Source organism: Manacus vitellinus, unplaced genomic scaffold, assembly GCF_001715985.3.
Source record: "Manacus vitellinus isolate BGI_N305 unplaced genomic scaffold, ASM171598v3 scaffold_3_pilon, whole genome shotgun sequence".
Classification (NCBI taxonomy): Eukaryota; Metazoa; Chordata; class Aves; order Passeriformes; family Pipridae; genus Manacus; species Manacus vitellinus.
In genome coordinates this window covers 877,247-898,426 of record NW_021940535.1, presented here as the reverse complement: position 1 = coordinate 898,426, position 21,180 = coordinate 877,247, and the positions used below count along the sequence as shown (strand labels likewise).

The 21,180-nt window shown below is 35.1% G+C and overlaps 1 protein-coding gene across 11 annotated transcripts in view; it reads left to right on the top strand.

The window, feature by feature from the left end:
• GOLGA4 (golgin A4) overlaps positions 1–21,180 on the top strand; it is a 73,135-nt gene that overhangs the window by 35,706 nt on the left and 16,249 nt on the right. For 8 of the 11 annotated variants that reach the window (XM_018075263.1, XM_029961796.1, XM_029961798.1 and 5 more), the window contains 9 exons: positions 552–635; positions 1,447–1,594; positions 7,611–7,789; positions 8,805–8,936; positions 9,959–10,114; positions 11,047–15,110; positions 15,769–15,890; positions 16,919–17,049; positions 20,902–21,015. In XM_018075263.1, the coding sequence (XP_017930752.1) occupies positions 552–635; positions 1,447–1,594; positions 7,611–7,789; positions 8,805–8,936; positions 9,959–10,114; positions 11,047–15,110; positions 15,769–15,890; positions 16,919–17,049; positions 20,902–21,015 (5,130 nt within the window). Of the gene's footprint in view, positions 1–551; positions 636–1,418; positions 1,595–7,610; positions 7,790–8,804; positions 8,937–9,958; positions 10,115–11,046; positions 15,111–15,768; positions 15,891–16,918; positions 17,050–20,901; positions 21,016–21,180 lie in introns of those variants that run through there. The other 3 variants (XM_018075270.1, XM_018075266.1, XM_018075267.1) reach the window with 3 other exon arrangements.

Below are 21,180 nucleotides of genomic sequence, written 5' to 3'. Positions count from 1 at the left end.
TAAGTGCAGTCCCAAAACTAATAAATTAATATTTTGCTCAGTTTTCCTTTTAAGGCCATTAATGTTGAGTATGGAGTAAAAGTAAGGTGGCTGATAGTAATTGAAACATGAAAATGTGCTAAGTATAGCTGTACTCAACTTTAGTTACGAAGATCAGATTTCTGTCTCTGTCTCTGAGCACTAGCCTGGTTTGAAAAAGCTCTGAAAGACTTGAGTATTTTAAGGACCTTTTCCACAACAAGACCAGTAATGATCATTTATGTTGCATTGCTGAGATCCTCTTAATAGAGCAGGTGCTTTAGGCATGTTTCTTGTTTTACTGTAGCAGCTCAGACCTCCATGTTTGAAGGCTGTAACAAAGCCTTCAGATATCTGAATTATTATAGAAGCCACGAGGCAGCTACCACTGGGAGATTTAAAAGTAATTTAAAGCTGCTTAACTTCAGTTTCCCTGGATTGTGTTCTGTGTTCTTCCTCCAAGGCATAGTGCAAGGTAAGAGCCAAACCTAAGCTGTTTGTCAACCAACTTCTGGTTGGGGTCTTTTTTTTAGGACCTTCACATGGCTGAGAAGACTAAACTCATTACGCAGCTGCGTGATGCAAAGAATTTGATTGAACAGCTAGAGCAAGACAAGGTAAACAAAACTGTAGATTTTGAGGAAGAAAACGCAAAATATCTTGCTTCTTGGTATTAGAAGCTGTTCTTAGTGATCTGATGGTCTGGTTTATGTTTTAATAAATAATTTAAGCTACCTGAGAATTTAATGGTATATATACCACAGGGTATTTTGTCTGTTGGGTTATACTTAATACTGCAAGATGATAATATTTAGGATGAAGCAATTATACTGGATACACTCTTTAATGTCAGCTTTAAAATAAACCAAAAAAAACCCCAAACACAAATAAAGATGAGATACAATTAAATGAATTAGAAAATGACAGTGAAGGAAAAGTAACTGTAGTTTCTACAGAAAATGAAGAGTTTATAATTTTTTTGCTCCTTAAAAGTTTTTTTTTAATCACAGTCTTGGTACTTGGAGTAACTTCTGGTGGTGTAATAATTGATGGGACTAACACTGTATGTGCATGTTCTCCAAGGAGAAGCACAGACTCTACAACGCTTTTATTTTGGGTTTGTTTACAGAATGCATGTTTCAAAGAAAAGTGTCTGTATCAGAAGGAGGAAGTTTTTGGATGGTACTTGGTTGCTGGAGTTCTTCTCACCACTAGATAAATTTTGAATACTCTTAAAAATAATCCCTATTCTTATCTCTTTTCGGTTAGCATTTTGTGTTTTCTGACATAGACAAATACCACGGTCTTTGGTCTTGCAGTAATAGACTACAGTTTATTCCTGACAAGGATTGTGTCCTGGCTTGAAATTGTTTCAGCTATATGTTTTATTTATTTGCTAGCTTTTTATCACAAGGACCTTTTCCATAGGGTATGGTAATTGCAGAGACAAAGCGACAAATGCATGAAACATTGGAAATGAAGGAGGAGGAGATAGCCCAACTGCATGCTCGGATCAAACAGATAACTACAAAAGGCGAGGAATTAAAAGAACAGAAAGAAAAATCTGAAAGAGCTGGTAAGAAATTCTTGAGATTATTAGTTTTCACATTTAAACATTAGAAACTGTGGTCTTTTACACTCTTTCATCAATTGTTATTTGGAATGGATATTAAGAGATGCTCTTTTTCCTAATGTTCTACATATCACCCCTGCTAGCATCATTACTAAATTCACTTCTGGTCAGCAGGATGTTTTTGGCTGGTTTGTGTCAGTTACCGATAAAACTGGAGATTGGAGGGAATCTGCTGAAGGGCAACTGTACTTCTCTGCTTATAGGAAAAAGATTGATAGAGTTTTTTGCTGGTATTACTTCAGAAGAGGAACTTGCAGCTACCCATAAATGGTCGTATAACACCACAGTATTTTACATAGAAGACATAACAGTGTATAAGAATTTGTGAAGAAGTAGAAATAAGTGTTACAACTATAATAAGCATTTTCTTTCAATAATTCTAATGGAAGCATTTCTGATTTGTCTTTAGTGAAACAGCAGTAATGATTCCTTTTGCTTCAGGCTTGGAACATAGCATTTATGTAACTGTTACATGCTGTAGTTTGCTTTTGATGGAGATTAGGTAACGTTATTTATGTGTGCTTGCAGTTCTTCTTTTGCTTCAAGTGAAGTTAAACCTTTGTTTTTTAAGCAGTGAAATTGTTTTGTACTGTAATCAAATTCTTTTAGAACAATTTAGTTTGCTCTCATAGGCATGTAAAGGAGCTCACTCTTTTGGCAAAAGCTCGAGTGTTAGTTTGAATAAAATATTATATGTATTTTTCTCTAAAAAGCAATGAGAAGTTCAAACAATTCAGTTTCTAGTGGTGTATTTTATATGTACATAGATTTAGATAAGAACTTACAGTTTTAAAGATTAGTTTGGGTAGATCATTCTGCTGTAATAAAAGCAGCTTGAACATCCATCTTGTGAAAGTAACAAACATTTTGATCATTTCCTCTCCTACCCTTCTAGGTTGTGTGTCTTTTTAGGTCTGGAAATTCATACTTCAGAGTCAGTCAGTCCTGCCAAAGTTGTATTTTGTTTAGTACTTGGAGACTAGGATGCTCCTCTTCATGATTAAAAAAAGAAGCTGAAAACTCTTTTAACAATTCTGTAGATATGAAGTTATTGTCATAGTTGTTTGAAATACAGCATTTTTTGAGGCAGTAGAAACCTCTTATGAAGTAATATCTACACACTCTGCTTAATACAATAGTTTCTTCAGGTTTGCCTAGCCAGAAGCTGAAATTGGGTTAGATATGATGCTGGAAACCTGGAAACCTGACCTATTTTAATGAGAAGTAATTTCATTTAAATGAATAATGTGTTGAGTACACCACACTTTTCTAGGGTGAGATTTGTATGTTAAATGTACTCTTTTTTAAACAAAATTTTAAAGTACTTTTGGTAGTTTTTATGGTGCTTAAGTATCAACTTTACTTTTGAGTGCATTTATTTTTGTACTCTTTTAAGCATGCATATATAAATGTTGGAACCCTTGGAAAATCAGTTAACACTACGTCAAAGACAGAATTGTAAGGTGACCTTTACTGGATTTTTCTGTTACATCCTTAGCTGAATGCGTTCCAAAAATGTTGTGATGGACAACGAAAGCGTAGTTCACTACAGTTGAACTAAATTGTTCAGACGGTTTAGAAAATCACCGTGCATATTGGGACAGCCTGAAATTGCTTCTAGGTCACAACCTTTGAGTTGAACTGGTTTTGTGAATTTGGTGATTTCATGTATTTGAGGTCAACATTTAAAGTTCTGGTTTATGGCTAGTAAATCTGAGATGACTTTCACAGAATCACAGAGTGGCTAAGTTTGGAAGGGACCACAGTGGGTCATCTGGTCTGACTTCCCTGCTCAAGCAAGGGTCATCCTACAGCACTTGGCACAGAATTGCATCTGGACCGTTAGATTCTAGACTTCTTTTCCTATATGATGATTTAGTGAAAAAATTATTTCAGGGAATGAAGTACAAATGTTAATTTCATTTATGTTTTAGCGAAATTAGGCTTAGCATGATACATTTATACTTGAAATTTACTTTTGTAGTGCTGTATTGGAGTGGTATAGATTTTCCACATCATCTTTTTAACTTGCCTAGTGTTATGTGTCTGGCATTTTTCCTTTCCAGTGACCTTAGTGAATTGCTCCAGTGTTTGATTAATGTGAATGCATTTTTGTGTAATGAAATAGCAAAATGATATGTATGCTTCATTTTTGCCGTGTTTTGTAAACTCGTAACTTGGTCTCCCCAGTTGAAGATAATTTTTTTTTTAGTTAAAGGTACATTATGTTAAAATCTCACAGAGCATCTTGTTTTTTGTGCATCCACACATGCCAATAAGTGAATCATGGTGCCTTTCCCAAGCCTTGTATGAACAGGACTGGGGTAAGGGCTCTGTTTTCTTACATCACACATTGGGTGCTTGAACTGGGCTCTAAAAAGTAAATTCTGTGCTTCTCAGGCATTTCTACTTGAAGTAACTGTAACTCATTTTTTTTTCAACAAAGCTCTTTTTAGTATTTGTAAATTTACTGGTACTGTTTCTTCTGAGATTACCTGACATAAGTCCTTTCTGATTTCTCAGGATGCAGGTTATGGACTTTCTTGTATTCTGTTCAGTGAACAAAGTCTTTAGAAAGCAAATGCTATTCTTTGTAGGCAACATTTCTTTTGTAAGCTCAATTAACATATGCTTTGAACCTTTCTACAGAGAAAAAAAAGCTTGGACTGTGCATTTAAATCCTGCCTAGATGCACAAATCAGCTATAGGAAATTAATTTGACCTTTGTTTCTCAAGATTTGGACAAGATATCTTAAGCCCTTTGCCAGCCTGTTTAGTGCTTTCTTCACAATTTTTAGCACTAGATGGCGCTGTAGTTGAAAATAAGAGGTCTGGCGGCGCTGGGCAAGTAAGCGAGAAGTCTTTGGAGCACAGACTGATACTTCACTGGGTAGGATAGACAAGGCGAAGGGAACCGAGACTGGTACTTTGGAGTGGCGTAGGTAAAGCAGTCAGTTCTCCAGCACACGTTTTATAAGAATCAGTTTTGCAACCTTGCACTCCTTAAACTCTACTCAGGCTCATTTTTTTTTATTTACTTACTTGCACTGGAAGGTTTCCAGTTTGTCTGGCTTGGTCATGTGAATGGGGTTTTGCAAGATTCACCTGAGACTTTGTTGGTGTGCTTGTTACTGTTTCTAATTTGCTAATATGCCTTTGTAAGACTTCATTCAACCAGTCCTTGATTGGAAGACCTTCCCTCAACAAAGCTCTGCATGTTGGAGAAGAACACTAGGCAGTGCCTTTACTCTCTGCATTCAGAATAGATGTATTTAAATAAAAACAAGGACTTTATTCCAGGTTTTTATATGTGGTAGAATTAAAATCTCCCACAGATTAAAAATAACAATAATAATGGAGACAATATTCTGTCTACTTGATTATAGTTTAGCCCTCTTCTGTTTTGAAACTTGGTTGTGTCAGGCTGCACTAGAATTAACTACTTTCAATAAAAATGTTCTGTTTTGCTTAAGTGCCAGAAGTGCCTGAGATGCATATGATTCAACTTTTAGAGAGCTAAGTGTGTTTTTGTGAAGTGTTGCTTCTTTGTGCATTCATATCCTCTTGGCTTTTTATCCATCAGCTTCTGTCTAGCTTTTGTATTAGCATCCTGCTTGTGATTATGGTGATGCAACTGTTGTTCTGCATGTTGCTCAGCAATTTCATATCAGTAGTCAATCCTAGTGTGAACCTGGACCTTCTCTTTGGCAGATTTGTGGGCTGTGGAAAATGCATTCTCTTTCCTTTTGCAGAAGTAACAGTTTCTCAAATGGAAGGAAAGTACATAGTGCTTAGAAAAAGAATCAGAAAATGTGCATGGAAAAGTGAAATAACTTAATCTTGTACTTGCAGGCTTTAGTTTCAAGCTATACTTTGTAAAGGTCTGTAGGGTGATTTGTCTTTTTTTTTTTTTTTTAAGACATTTATGGTGCTGTAATACTGAAGGACTTGGCCAGTTTTTCCTGGCTGTGCCTGCTTTTATTAGGACCGAGAGGAGTGTCAGGGAAGTCAGTACCATTCTCCAAACACAGTTTTTGCAGGCTGTGTTCGTAATTGAGTTGTACCCAGTCCTGTGGGTTGCAGGTGGCAAATGCCTTGAGGATTGTGAAGAACTGTGTAACATAAGGAGCTATAAGCCTAGTGCATGCTTGTAATATATTTTAGATTGTTTTCCTGTTTGAAATAATTTCTAGTGCTCTTAACTTTTTGTAATAGTTTTAGTATTTAAGCAGAACCAAGAGTGAAAAAGTGGATACAATGGTGTGCTTTGGTATTTCCAGTCAGTAACCGCTCTGTTTTGCCCTAAAGCATGATTGTTTCTGTGAGTAGTCAGAAAAAGGCTTCCTTAAAAAACAGAAGAAAATTCTGGAAAAGATCAGATTTTGTGTGAATGCAGTTTTATGAAATTAAGTTACTTGAAAACATATTTGCAACATTGCCTCAAGAGTACAGATTGTGGTTCAAATCTTCAGTCTTAAATGTTATCAAAAGATGTGGAATGGAAATTATTATCCACTTCTCAAGCTCATACCTGAATGTTATTAAATATACTTTAAAAAAAGCAAGGATTGCAAGAATTCCTGTGAATGCCTACCAAATAACGGTGAATCAAAGAAACTAGAGATGTGCATTTCTATTAAAATTTTCTTTTGGGGATAGAACTAAGTGGAAGAAAGCTTATCGTAGTTAATTACACTTAAAAATTTATTTTGTTCTCTCTCCTCCCAAACTAGAATCCAAGTAGTCCATGGTATAGTAGAAAAATATACTTTTAGGAGGTTGTGCTCTGATAAATTACAGTCTTGATATTGGCACTGTGATTTTGAGTTTTATAGGGATGCTTTGCCAGAATTCTGTTATGCAAAGTATTAGCGATACAGTGGAGTGTTCTGACGCTAAATTTTTTTAATATGCAGCAGGGGGTTTCCATATTCGTGATCCATTCAGGAAAAGAGATTTCCCTAATAGTGATCAAGCTCTAGTCTTGTGTAGTTCTCTATAGCTTCTTACATCAGTTTCAGTGAGGAACTCAAATACTGGTATTGAGTAATAGTAATAAACCGGCTCATAATACAGGGATTTATTTTCTTTTTATATCTAACTTATCATTTAGGAAGTGGATAAAATATGTTAGGATACATCTCCTTAGCATGGGATGAAGATGGGGAATTAGTGCTTTTGATTTGTAAATTAAAATGGATTCAGTGGATTCGTGCATCTTACACAGGTGTAAATAAATTTCATCACTGCAGCTTTAGTGTTCTTTTGAAACACAGCTGTTCAAGTTTTCTGGGAGCAATTTTTTTTTAATTGCATTTTATTTTTGAAGTTTAGAAGCACAAGACAGTCTTCTCAACACTCAAGCATTTTTCCAGTGTTTCTGAATTGCACTGATAGTAGTGTACATTAAATATAAGTAGTGAAAAAATGAAATTAGCGAAGCCATCTCTGTGGACTCTATGAAACCCACAGTTAAAGAGAAGATTCTTTAGGTTTTACAGTTTATAGTTAACACCTCTTAAGTAAATAAAGTATTATGTTTGAGTGTTCTATTTAGGAAGATCTCTTTCATTATTCACTAAAAACTGACTTGTGTAGTAGTCATTCTTGGTTTATGTTTCTGTCTGCTTTACTGGAAGAACAACTTGTGAATTGCCTTTTCTTTGTGCAGCTGTTTTCCTCTTTTTCAAAGTTATTCAGCAAATATAGGCAGAAGAGGAGCCATAGTTCATTCGCTTATATGGTTTATTTATTTTATAGTGATTTTAGGGGAGGAAATAGAAGCTACAGGATGTATTAGAAGACATTCACAGCTATTTGTCTGTTCTCTTTTTTTCCTAGATAATAAACACGTGAATTCTTGATGGATTCCTAAGTTCATTCTTCTCTTACTTATGTAATTCTGCTATCAAAGGACATAGGTATTTCTTGACTATCATACACTTCTTTTTCTTGGCAGCTTTTGAAGAGCTTGAAAAGGCTCTAAGTATTGCCCAAAAGACAGAGGAAGCCCGGAAAAAACTGCAGATAGAAATGGATGAAAAAATTAAAGCGATAGAAAAGGCAAGTGAAGAAGAGAGGTTAAATCTTCAACGGGAATTAACCAGAGTGAAACAAGAGGTGGTTGAGATTATGAAGGTAAAAGCTTAATTAAATTAATCTATAGTTGTAAAATACATCAGTATATCAGAGCTTTGTAACAATTTTGCTGTTTAATAAAATCTATAAAAATTATTTTCTATGATTAATGATTTACTTAAAGCAAAATAGAAAACTCCTCATAGACTTTTTTTCCTCTAACAATTTAAAATCAGTACATCAGTGGCATGTAAAAAAGAACAGTATGACTCTTTGTTTCACAGTGTTTAATAAAATTATTTATTAGAAGTACATGTCAGACTTTAAAGGGAGTCAAGAAGAAGAAATTAATGGTGGTAAGGTCATGCATCTCCACCAAGATTTTGGGTTTCAATACTAAGATCTTTTAATCATTATCCTAGCTGAGTATGTGTAAATGTTTAAGAACTTGTTGCCTGATTCTTTGCCGGTGTAAGAATTGCTAAAATTTACTTCATCTGGTATATTCAGGTCAGAATTGCAGGGGTACTGCACATGCATTGCAAAGCTGTAAATTTGAACACCTTTAAATTACAGTTCTTTTGTTGACATTTGTAATGGTATTAATTTTTCTAAGAGAATACTCTGATCCTTTTGGAGGATGACTGACATGCTTTACATTATTCTTAAATAAAGCACATATGGTAGGCAACTGTCTACAAAGAGTATCACTACTTGACTTTGTGGATCATGAAATAACAAGAATACAGGGAAAGCTACAGAAAGAAGTTCCTTGTCCAATGTATTATCATGTTTGAATTGAAAATACTGTTTGCCTTGGTAGAAGAGTCTTTAGAAAATGTGACATTCCTTTTAGTAGTACTGTGAAAAACTTGAGAAGGGAAGATGGATAACTTCACGCCTGAAAATAAGAGCTATCAGGGCTTAGTATTAACTCATTGTTACTTATTCAAAGGGAGTAAAGAGATGATTCTGGTTTCTTCTCTCTGTTGCACTGCTTTTCTTATTAAGAAATTATACAAAGTGTTTTGTTATTTAATATTTGAAATTAGTTTTTTCTGACTTTGATTCACAGAAGTCTTCAGAGGAACGAGTTGCTGAACTAGAAAAAATCCATAAAAAAGAAATGGCTACCAAAGATCAGGAGCTAAAGGAGAGATTAGAGGCACAAGAAAAGGTGTTCCAGGAGAAGATGAAGGCAGCTCTTGTAAGTAAACCTAAAATGCATAGAAAGACATTTCTCTAAGTGTGAGTTGGGATTAGAAGTCTTAATCTGACACTATTCCATAGTGAGAGTCCTTCTGTGCTCAAGGATAGGAGTTTTCTCCAAAAGTCAAATAGCTCAGAGACTTCAGCAACATGAAAAGAAAGCAGCTGCAGTGATCCAGACTGAATAATGATAACTTATTACTATCAGTGCTCACTAACAGCTGCGTCTTTTGGAAATGGTTTCGTTTTTTGAAAATTTTATTTAGACTTGTTTTTTTAATTTCTTCCTCTGAATCACTGGTAATTAGCCACGGCAGCCTAGAGTAAAAGATGTACAAGAAACGAGGCTGTTATTTGAAAAGCGTTGGTATGGTTATGTTTGGTTGCGTTGTGTTATGTGAACAGGGTTAACTATTCATAGTGTCAGACCTCAGAAAAAGAATTTTCCTCTAGGTCAGGTTGGGAGGAATCACTGGAATACTTTGCTCTTTTTTGCAAAGCTATAATCTACTTCAGATCATCATGTAATTTTACCTAGCAAATACTAGATTGGTTTTTATGCCACTCCATGATGGATGGTGACCATAACTGAGGTCCTTTCCTGACTATATTTTTCTACCTGTTTCTCAGATTATTTTCTTAATTATAAGGAACAGAGGCTTAAAATTGCATTAACAGTGGAATCGAAGGAGAACAGACCTTTATTCCTTTAAGATGTTATTCTCGATTAATAGTGGTAAACAAACTAAAATGAAAGGCTGGGATGCATTATGTTTTTAATGCAAAGAGAAATAGAAGACAAATGGTTCCCAATAAGAGAAAATGCAAGTGATTTATTACAATTTTGTTTTCACACATGAAAACAAACTCTGTGTGTGTGTGTGTGTGTGTGTGTCTGTAGAAAATAAAGGTGATTAGTGTACTCCTGTTAACTGATTTGAAAATATCCTGTCATAATGTTTTTGAAGGTGTGATGACTGTATTTATAGTTTATTGTTTTAGTTGTATTTCTTCATGCAGGAAAAGAATCAGAGTGAGTGCTTAAAAACCCTTCAAGAGCAAGAACAGCAAGAATCTCTGGCCTTAGAAGAATTAGAGCTGCAGAAGAAAGCCATACAGTCTGAGTGTGACAAGAAAGTTCAGAAGATGCATCAAGAAGTAGAGACTTTTAGAACTGTGAGTAAAGATTCCAAAAGAGTAAACATTTACAAGTAGTCCTTTCACTATGTGCTTGACTGTGACAGGTTTACAAATAGAGGGTGGGTTTGTTGTGATTGGGTCGTTTTAATCCCAAAATGCTTCTTGTGGGATTAAAGCAACCTAAATGTAACGTATTGGTATGGTATGCTGCAGCTCCTAGCTTTTTACAAGATAAGATGGCAAAATATAGAAATACATTCACTTTATATCATGGCATGAGATATGAATTTGTATCCATCTACATAATTTTTATGTATGTAATGCAGAAGTTAAACTTCAGCCTGTTTAATTTTTAGGTACTGCTACCTTAAAAACACTTAAAAGGATACTTTAGGAAATAAAAATTCTACTTAAATTTTTCAAGTATCTTCTGCTTTATGTAATGGGTAAGATTGTATTATCTGCTAATGCAAGTTTGTACATTATTCCACCACTCCCAAGTATTAGTTTGGAAGTTTTGCTTATAGAAGCATTTCAACTTTACAGCACCATTTCCACGTGAGGTGGAATTCAGATAACTCAGTAGATAGGTACGAAACTCCTTAGTGCTACCATAGATTCCCAATATCTTTCATCTTATTTGTTGGTATTTTAGCTTAAGAAGAAAATCCAAACATATCTCTCATAAATATCACATGACTTATTTTATTTGAATTAATTCCATTCTTTTCACAGTTCATTTTCACTGCAGTGAAATAGAAAAGTTTTTATTAAATAACTAACTGCTTCATAGAAGCAAATGTGAGAACAAACTAGATGAATGAAAGGCTTATAAAAGTAGTTTATATTCAGTAAAATAATGAAATAAGTGACTTGTAATAATCTCAGCCTGGTAAGATTTTTAAAAATTTAATTAAATTGTTACCTTTTGAATATTCATATTCTTTTAAAACTATATTCTTTACCAGAGGATTCTTGAACTGGAGAGCTCTCTTGCAAAGTATTCGCAAAGTGACAGAAAGCAGTCAGAGGAATTAAGTACTCTCATAGAGTCTGAAAAAAAGCAGCACAGTAAGGAAATCAATGATATGGTTGAAAAACACAATAAAGAATTGGAGAATGTGAAGCAACAGCAAGAAAGTCTTTGGACAGAAAAACTTGAAATTTTAAAGCAACAGCAAATAACTGAAATAGAAAAAATAAGAGAGAAACAACAACAAGAGATAGATACCATTTTGAAAGAAAAGGAAACAGTTTTCTATGCACACATAGAAGAGATGAATGAAAAAACATTAGAAAAACTTGATGTGAAACAAACAGAACTAGAAGCACTGTCTTCTGAGCTATCAGAAGCACTAAAAATACGTCATGATTTAGAACAAGAGCTCTCAGAATTAAATAGTAAAGTGTGTGAAGCAAAGCAAGAATTGGAAGGAAAGTTGGAAGAAGAGAGGAAACGGCACAATGAAGTGATTGAAAAAATGTTAAGAGAGCACGAAATGTCTATTCAAAGTGTTGAGAAGGTACTGAAAGAGGAACTCAACACGCTCAAGCAATCCCTGGAGGAGAAAGAAAGGCATTTGGAAGAATTAAAAGCACATGAACAGAAACTAAAGGAATCTGCAGAAAGATCTGAAGCTGAACTTGTCCAAGTGTCTGCAAAGCTAGAGGAGCAAAGCAACGAAAAAGTAACCTCTCTAACACAACAGTATGAATGTCAACTGAAGGATCTACAAAGAAAGGCTGATGAGATGAAGAGAAGTCTAACTGAGAAGGAAAATGAAATTGAGCACATGAAGAAATTACAGAACAACCAAGTGGAAGAACTTAAGCAGAAACTGTTAGCCACAGAGGAGAAAATTAGTGCTTTACAAGGAGAGTATGAAAGTAAACTGAAATGTCAGGAAAAGAAAATGGAAAAAATGAAGCAGAAATCTAAAGATATGCAGGAAACTTTCAAAAAGAAACTTGCTGAGCAGGAAGCTAAACTAAAAAATGAGCTTGAAAACAAGCAGTTGGAGTTCAGTCAGAAAGAGAGTGAATTCAATGCTAAAATGTTGGAAATGGCACATGCCAGCTCAACTGGAATGTTGAATGAAGCTGTGTCAAAACTTGAATCTAATCAGAAAGAGCAACTAGAGAGTCTTGCTGAGGATCATAAGAGGAATTTGGAAGAAATTATCCAAAGTTGGGAAAAGAAACTTAATCAGCAGGTTGAAGAGCTCCAGGAAAAACATGATATGGAACTGCAAGAGAAAGAGCAGGAAGTTGGAGACCTGAAACAGAAGCTTGCCATCTTCACTGCTGAAAAGGAGGACTCCAGAATAGAAATAACCCAACTGAAGGATGAGCAAGTGAAAAGGGAGGAGTGCCTGAAGGAATTGCAAGAGCAGCTAAGGCAGTCAGTGGCTAGGGTGAACAGTTTGTCAAATACAGAAAGTGACCTGAAAACACAGTTGAGAAAATTGGAGGGTGATCTTAAACAGTCCTTGGAAGAGCAGACAAAACTTCAGGAGCAACTCAGTAAACAGAAAGCAGTTGAAGAGAAGGACAAAGCTAAAATTACTGAGCTGGCTGATAGACTGAAAACTCTTGAAGAGCAACTCCAAACTGTGCAATCTTCTCAGTATAAAGATCATAAAAATTATGAGAAAAAAATAGAGGCGATTCAGCTAAAAGAAACTGAATTTAAAAGGTTGTCAGGAGAACTTGCAGCCCAGTTAGATGCTTATTGGAAAAATGTTGAAGCTTCATTGCAAACAAAAGGCAATGAATTAATTGAAAAATGTAATGAAAAAATTAGCATAGTAACATGCAAAATTGCAGACTGTGAGCGCCAAACTGCAAAAGTTAAAGAAGCAGTATTAATCAAAACAAGTAAGATAACTGAACTAGAAGCTCAACTTAGAGAAATAACAGAGCATCATTCTGCTGCTACTACTTCTTTACAAAAGTCAATGCAAGTGCTGCAAGAGAAGGACAATTTAATTATGTCCATGAGAGCTGACATTGAAAGACTTGTAACAGAAAAGGAACAATTGCAGAAAGAGGGTGGGCATCAGCAGCAAGCAGCATCAGAGAAAGAAACTTGCATAACACAGCTGAGGAAAGAGTTATCTGAAAATATCAATGCTGTTACATCAATGAGGGAGGAACTCAAGGAGAAACAATCTGAAGTGTCTGCTCTCAACAAAACAATTAATGACCTTAATGTTAGGCTTGAGAGCACAGTAAGTTTAACAGAGAAGGAAGCAGCCATGTCTCTGTTAAGCAAGCAACATCAAGAGGATCAGTTGCAGTTGTTAAACCAGATACAAGAGTTATCATCCAGAGTTGAGATACTGAGTCAAGAAAAAGCATCAGCCCTTGATTGCATGGCCCAGCTGTCAGAGTGGAAGATGAAAGCACAAAGCAGGCTTACACAAAATGATGATACTATTAAAGATTTGCAGAGCAAACTTGAATTAAGCAATACTGCAACCAGTAAAAAAGATGAAGAGCTAAATAAATTGAAGGAGCAGCTGGCTAAACAAACCAAGAATCTCAATAGTTTAAAAAGTGAATTGGAACAAAAGCAAAACAGGAAGGAAAAACAAGAAAGTGAGTTAACATCAAAATTAAAAAAACAAGCAGCAAAAATTGCTGAACTAGAAAAACACATTGCTCAGAAAACTTCAGAAAATGATTCCTTGGTGGAGGAACTTAAAAAGTGTAATGAACAAAAAGACACAGAGAAAAAAGAGATAGCTTGGCAACTCCAGCAGGCAGAGAAGGTGGCTTTTGAAAAAGACAATAGGTTTAAGAAGGCTGAAGAAAAAGTGCTTAATCTTGAGAAGCAAATAGAGTCACTGAAAGCTGATTTTGAAGCAAAGGAGAGGGAATTTGATCAAATGAAGTCAGTGATGCTTAAAAGCAAAGAGGAAGAACTGAAAGAATTAGAAGAAAGACTGAATGTAGAGAACAGCACTAAGCTGGCAGATTTGAAGAAGAAGGCAGAGCAAAAAATAGGTTCTATTAGAAAGCAATTAATGTCTCAGATGGAAGAAAAGGAACAGAAATTTAAGCAAGATAGAGAGGATCAGTTAAGAGAGTTGAAACAGAAAATGCAGGAGAGAGAAGCCAAAATCGAGTCATTAGAAGAAAAAATTAAGTCAACAAGAGATTCCACAGAATTAGAGAAGGAAATGCTAGAAAAACTGAAGAGTGTAAAAGCTGCTGTAGAACAAGAAAAAAATAACATGCTTGAGAGTATCCAACAGACATACGAAGAGAAAATGCATGTGTTACAGAAGGGCTTAACTGAAAAAGATGAATTACTGCAGAAGTATGAGAAAGAACAACGAGAGAGTAATGACTCTCATCTAGAACTTCAAAACAAACAGAAAGAACTCCTTAAAAAACTAGAATATGTTGAGAAGAGCCATCAGGAAGAGCAGAGTAAGACCGAAAGCCTCAGGAAGGAACTTCAGGAGCAAAGCAAAAAATACTTATTGTTAGCAGATGAGCATGCTCGTTGTGGTGGTGATTTAGCAAAAAGTAGGGAAGAATTGAAAGGTAAAGAACAAAAACGTCTTGATATGGAGAATATAATTGGAGATTTCCAGAAAAAATTGCAGGAAAAGGAGGCAGTCAGTCAGTCTTTAGAACAGAAGATAAAAGAGTTAGAAAATAATCTAGTGAAGAAAAATGAAGTGCATAAGATGGAGATGGAAGATACAAGTTTAAGATACGAAGAAAAGCTAAAATGTTTACAGCAACAATTGGATGAAAGAAATGATAGTCTGAAAGCTTTTGAGGAAAATGCTGAAGAAAAGGCTAAATCTGTTTTGGAGCTGCAGAAATTACTAAGTGATATGCAGAACCAGCAGAAGGACTTACAGACTAAACTGGAAGAGACTGAAAGGGAGAAACAGAAACTACATGAAGAGGTTAATAATCTTCAAAAAGACTTACGTACTTTGCGAAAAGAACATCAGCAAGAGCTTGATATAGTAAAGAAGGAGTCCTTAGAAGAAATGGAGCAGAAAATCAGGTATACTCTTTGCTCCTGTTTATGTTACCATTTCTGTACTTTTACCACTAAAACCTCAAGAATACTTTTCTAAAGCTCAGTTTCTAATGAGGAAATAATGGCTGGTAATTTTCTGTCATTTTTCTAAAATAGATAAACAGAAAGAAAAGAAGTCTGACTTTCCCCAGAGTAATACTGCTTCTGATCTCTTTCAGTGATGGTCATTTTCAGCATTGCCAAAGCAGTAAATATAATTCTGTTTTTCTCAAAAAGGAAATGAAATTTAAAACTTAGTGCTGAGAGCTTTATGTTCAGATGTTATCAAGAACTGTCCATATGTACTGTGCAAAATGTGGTGTAATGCTCAGCACTCTTAATAGTTTCTCAAGCAACAAATTCCCTAAAAATTCTGCTTTTTATGGCACATTCTTTGCTTCCAGATCTTCATATCTTTTGAAAGGGTTCAATTCTGGGTTGTTTTTAAATGAAACACCTATGCTTTCCAGGTAAAATAAATAGGGGGGGGAACAAAATTCTCACAGAATTCATATAATTCAAAACCATCCCATTTTAAAGTAGTTTTGGAGAAACTCCCACATCTCTGACCTTGCTAAACTGTTCTTGCACACTCGTTAAACATTTTATTTCCTCACTGTATTTTTTTGACATTTTTGTACAGATGTGAACAAGAAGACATTGAGTTAAAGCACAACTCTACCTTAAAGCAGTTAATGAGAGAGTTCAATACTCAGCTGGCTCAAAAAGAGAGAGAATTGGAAGCAGCAGTAAAAGAGACAATCAGTAAGTGAAATACAAATATAACTGTAATCAGTAAAATAGTCAGAAAACTGAATCTTCACTTGTTTTGGGGAAGCGATTTTACCTGGGACTGTGATAAACACATATGTTTTATGAATGCCTGGAGAACCCAGGGGAAGAACTTCCCTTGCTTGGGAAATAGCATATAAATATTAATTTTAGTACAATTAGGAAAGTGCATGTGTGGGTGTTCATCCTTACCCTGCAGGATGGATCTTTGATCTAGCACTCTATTTACATCTGTCATGGCAAGAGTTACCCATTATAGCCTATCTTTTTGTCATATGTTTAGAAGAAGAAAAAGGGAGTAAGACTTTTCAGGTGAAAGTACACTGGGGAGTTTTCATTGCAGTAGTACATTGTCTGCAGCAGTACACACTTTAACACTCCATTGTTGAATATATGGCAATGAAGGGTGCCTTTTAGAGAAACGTAGATCCATATGAGAATCAGAATAGCATTTTTTTAGCTGCCTCTTGCAGATTTCATTCACTGTAACCACTAACAGGTGCAGCTGGTTATGGTGTCTGATTGCAATACCATGTGGTTATAACTAGAGTACAGCATATTTCAGCTTCGCTGTCCATCTTTTGCAAGCATAGTGTAAATTGGAGATTAGAGAAGTGAACAAAAAGTATGTTTTGACTTCACTGTTACTAGAAGTACCTCTACAGATGAAGAATTTCTGAAGATTTACAGATGTTTCAATCACTTATCTAGATAGAGTAGGAGATAGAATTAGTTGATAAATATTGGTTGTCATCTTAACTTTTAGGGAAAAGTTCCAGGTAGAAGAAACTGCTCCAGGTACCAAACTGCAGACGACAAACTTCATACATATTAGGATCAAGTGACATAATAGTTATTGGCAGTGTGAAAAAATGAATTTTCCCGGCAAATTTTCCTTGTAGTTGCTTTCCACCCTTGTCTTTAAGCTTTTTTTTAAATACTGTCATGACATAATTAAAAAAAAATGCTTTTTTTAATATTGCCCAACTTTTCTTTTATAGGTAAAGCCCAGGAGGTAGAAAATGAATTGATAGAAAATCATCACATAGAGACAACTCAGTTGCATAAAAAAATTGTTGAAAAAGATGATGATCTAAAAAGAACTGTGAAAAAATATGAAGAAATCCTTGAGGTATTTTTTTGAAAAGTGGTATGACTACATATATTTCAGAATAACTCTTTTTTGATTGCACAGCTAGACAGAAAAACTGGAGTTCTTTCTAGTAAAGATCTTACTGCCTAAATTACACTTGATATGTCCAGTGACCTAGCTTGCAATTAAAATGTTTGTTTCTGTGTTTTGTGGGCATAGCAGAAATTAAGCCCTAGCTTAATCGTTGAATAACAGCTATACAATTAGGTCCTTATGTCCTTGAGCAATTTGTGTACCAGACTGGAATGAGGAAAGTGAGTGACTCTTTACTAGAGTTGTGGCAGTGATGTATTGTTTTTTTGTAAGGATTTAAATACAGTCTCACTCTCTATCTCCTTTTTCTGATGCTGTTTGAAGATTGGCAACATAGCCCTTAAAGTTCTGTTCTATGCTGGGTACAGTCTGTTTGCATAGTTCTTATGTTAGTAAAAATTTCTTTTTTTACTTGTGTTGAACGGTTTGTTTGCATGCTATTTGCAGATAGACATAGTTTAGCCCTAGTAGCATTTCGGCCAGAAGTTAGCAGCCAATTTCCATCTAAGGATACTCTACCAAAGATGGCTGCTGTTTTAGCCAAGTTAATTGACCCGGTCCCGCATGTATGGCACCATAAGGTTAAATGGCTTTCAGTGGTAGACTATACTTCATATTGGCATGCAGGCTTTAGCTTTGTTAATCTTAGTCCTGTTTGCACAAATGATATAATAAAAGAGAATGTCCCATTAACAGAGCCTACAGCAGTAAATGTAAGTGAACATCTGTTTGTTTATGCTGAGTTACCAGTCCAAAATTCTTTTAACTGGACATGACTGAGTATTCCATATTAAGAATTTCAACATGTAAGCAGGTTGGTGTGTTCCACTTTGATTTTTCAACTTCCAGCAGATTGAATGGAGTTAGAAGGGTTTTAAATTTAGAGTCCCTTTCTTTTCTTTCGTAGCTTAGAAAAATTGCATGATATAAAAGAATCAAGTTTTTTTGAAACATAGGTCTAAATTTTGCATTTTTGGAGGATTTAGATTTCTCTTACCTCAGTGTACAGTGTGTTGCCATTCAGGTCCTCAATTTATATCCCCAAATAGGTATGTGATTTGAAGTTGCGCAGGTGTAATTCCTCTGTTTGCTGATACTTGCAGTCCATACGTAGGTCAGAAACACTCATGCTGTAGTCATTGTGTGATCTTGAATGTTTAGGCTGATTTGACTTCTGTGTAATTGGAGGACATGAACACTGTCATTTTTTGCATCTCATTGATGATGGCAATGGCAGTTGCCTGGAACTGCAGTAAACTGTAGTTTGATATTTTAAATTTCAGACTACATTTTTCTTTTATAGGTATATGAGTGTTTTGTTTCTATTATTTTTTTCACCTTTTTTTCCTGAAGAAGTGTTGCAAGCATCTCAAAAATTCAGAAATACTTATGTTAAATTGAAGGTATGTCATGTTCATTGAGATCTCTGGTAGAAATAGGAGCATATGCATCAGCAGATTTAGCCTAGAGTTACCAGTTATTACCCCACTTATACTTGACTTAGCTCATGACAGGTTTGAAAAATTTCGCATCATGACATTTATGCAGAGAAGATTGTCTCTGTCACAGGTGGTAAGAAGATGAAGCAAAAATAAAGCCAATTGCAAAAATTAATCTTGCTCATATAACTTTGTAGCTCTCTGTTGCATTTTAAACATGGTTGATGATGCTAAAAATTAGTCTAACTTGATTCGAGTATGTATCCTTAAAGACAAGCAGGAATGATTGAGTTTGTTAAATTTCACATTATTTACTTGTGAAGTGCTCCACTTTTGCTTTATGTTGTATTTTCTTATCTTTCATGAAAACTTTTATCACATAAGTTTTCATAGAAGTCTCCCTAATTAAAGGATTTGTAAATCAGCATAGCCTGTAATTTGGGGCCTAAGTATTTTTTTTTCAGCTAGGGTATACAATTAGAGAAAAAATGAATGTTGTGTTCCAGCTAGCCCATTTTAAGCCTATCTATGAGCTAAAAATAAATTACCTAACTTCAGGTATATGTCCTTTAATTTGTCGTAATGCCTTCCATATGAGTACAGGATAGGCTTTGGGGTTAAGATTTGGGAAAGCATAACTTTGTCGAAGTCTTAGTCTATAACTATAATTAAATACCAATGACATGCAGTTTGTTTTCAGAGTATGCCAGGTGCTGTATAGAACAATAAGTTATTGCTGTAAATACAGATCAAGAGCATGTTGGAACCCCACTTCTTCTCTAATTATTTCAAATTACAAATTAAATTGTCCCTTTTACGCAAGTGTCATTCATAATTTTGGGTTGAATTTCTTTTCAGCCTTTTAACTGCCTTTAATAACTAAGAATGATGTGCATACAGTTGTGATTTATTTAATTAAACAGTAGTGTAGAAGTAGGATTTTAGATTCTTGATGGACAAAAACATCAAAAAATCCCCAAAAGCCAAAACAACAACCACCACCATCAGTGAATATGCCAGGTATTGAGGATTTTTAACTAAAGGAGTATAAAAACTATAAAAAAACCCAATCTTAGAAACGATAATTGTTGATACACTTCTGAGGGCATAGAAAAATTTTGTTAATGAAAAGAAGCTAACACTGTTTGGAGGTCATAATGTTTGAGCAAGATTTTTCTTGAAGATTGATATTCTTAAAACTTTTATGCTTTACAGCAGTTTTTACGAATTGCTCAGATACTACGACTTCTCATTCACTAAGGGCAGATTTGCTTTTTTTCTTTTTGATGATGCTTTTTGGACTGAAGGGCTGCAGGGGGAGGGTGTTTCATTCTTATATCAGGTGCAAAGAACATTAAAAATTGGCCTTGCAGGGAAATAATTATTTTTTTAGTAATGACATACCCTAAATCTAATCTGGATCAGTTTTCTAGTTCTACACTTGCTTTTCTAGTGAATATACTGTATCCTTATAATTCGTACTTCTGAGATTTTTTAACAGAACAAAATTTCCATCAGCTGTTCTTTGCTTGTTTTCAGTTGATTAATTGTACTAATTTTATTGGAAGTACTACTGAGTAGCAGAGCAGTCAGCTGACTGCCCTGTGTGATTAGCATGAGTGAAACTAGAGTTTTAGTTTCATTGGCAGTAGAGACATACACTTGGAATTGGAGTGCTGTTTTATGATGTCCCTAACATGTGATCTCACAGAAAGGCCAGAGGGGACACAATTTTAAAAAGTACTTGTTTTTGCAGAGTGTCATATGGGTAGATTAATTTGCTAGGATTTAGGTCATCATACTTTTGTCCTTTACAAGAGAAGTTCATTTCCTTCCTACCATTCTTGCTTCTTTCCCCCACACTGCATTAGGGCCTTTCAGACCCTTGTGAATGGGGAAATCATTGGTCATTGTTTCTGAAAATGTGCTTAAAAGTGCTTTAGTACCATCTTTGTGAGAGTGATTGAGGAAAGGATTTAAGTCCTTGTCATTTCCACAGTATAGGAATTAACTACCTATCATTGTCTGACCCCTCCGTGAAGGTCACACACTGGACCTTCACACACTGGATTATACTCAAATGCTGTTTTAGTGCCCAAGAGAAATAGGATTTTTTTGTAATTTTTAAAAAAGCTAACTGTAATCTTAACTATGTAATCTTTATTGTTGAGCACCCCTGTTTGTTTCTCGTTCTATTCTGTAGTCCTCTTGTGTATGTAGCTTTTATACCAGATTTCAAGCATATTCTTTCTGTGTATAGCATAACTTCTGTTGATTGATTTATGTCCACTGTACTTAAGGTTTTCATTGATAAGTTGGGTAATTGTATAAGTAAGTTTTTTCCCCCTATATTTTGAAGTCGCGTGAAGAAGAGATGACAGCAAAAGTTCATGAGTTACAGGCACAGCTAGAAGACTTGCAGAAGGAATGCAGACAAAGGATTGCGAAAGAGGAACGTTGGAACAATGAAAAAGTGAGCTGGCACTATCATTTGTTTTTATAATTTTAGGTGTGAAATTCTTGGTCTTCATGAAATTCTGTCGTTTATTCCTACTTGAATTTTGTTTAGATATCTGTCCTTCACTTTCACATACAAATTGAACTTCTTTAGAAGCTGAAGCATTTGATACCTACCTTT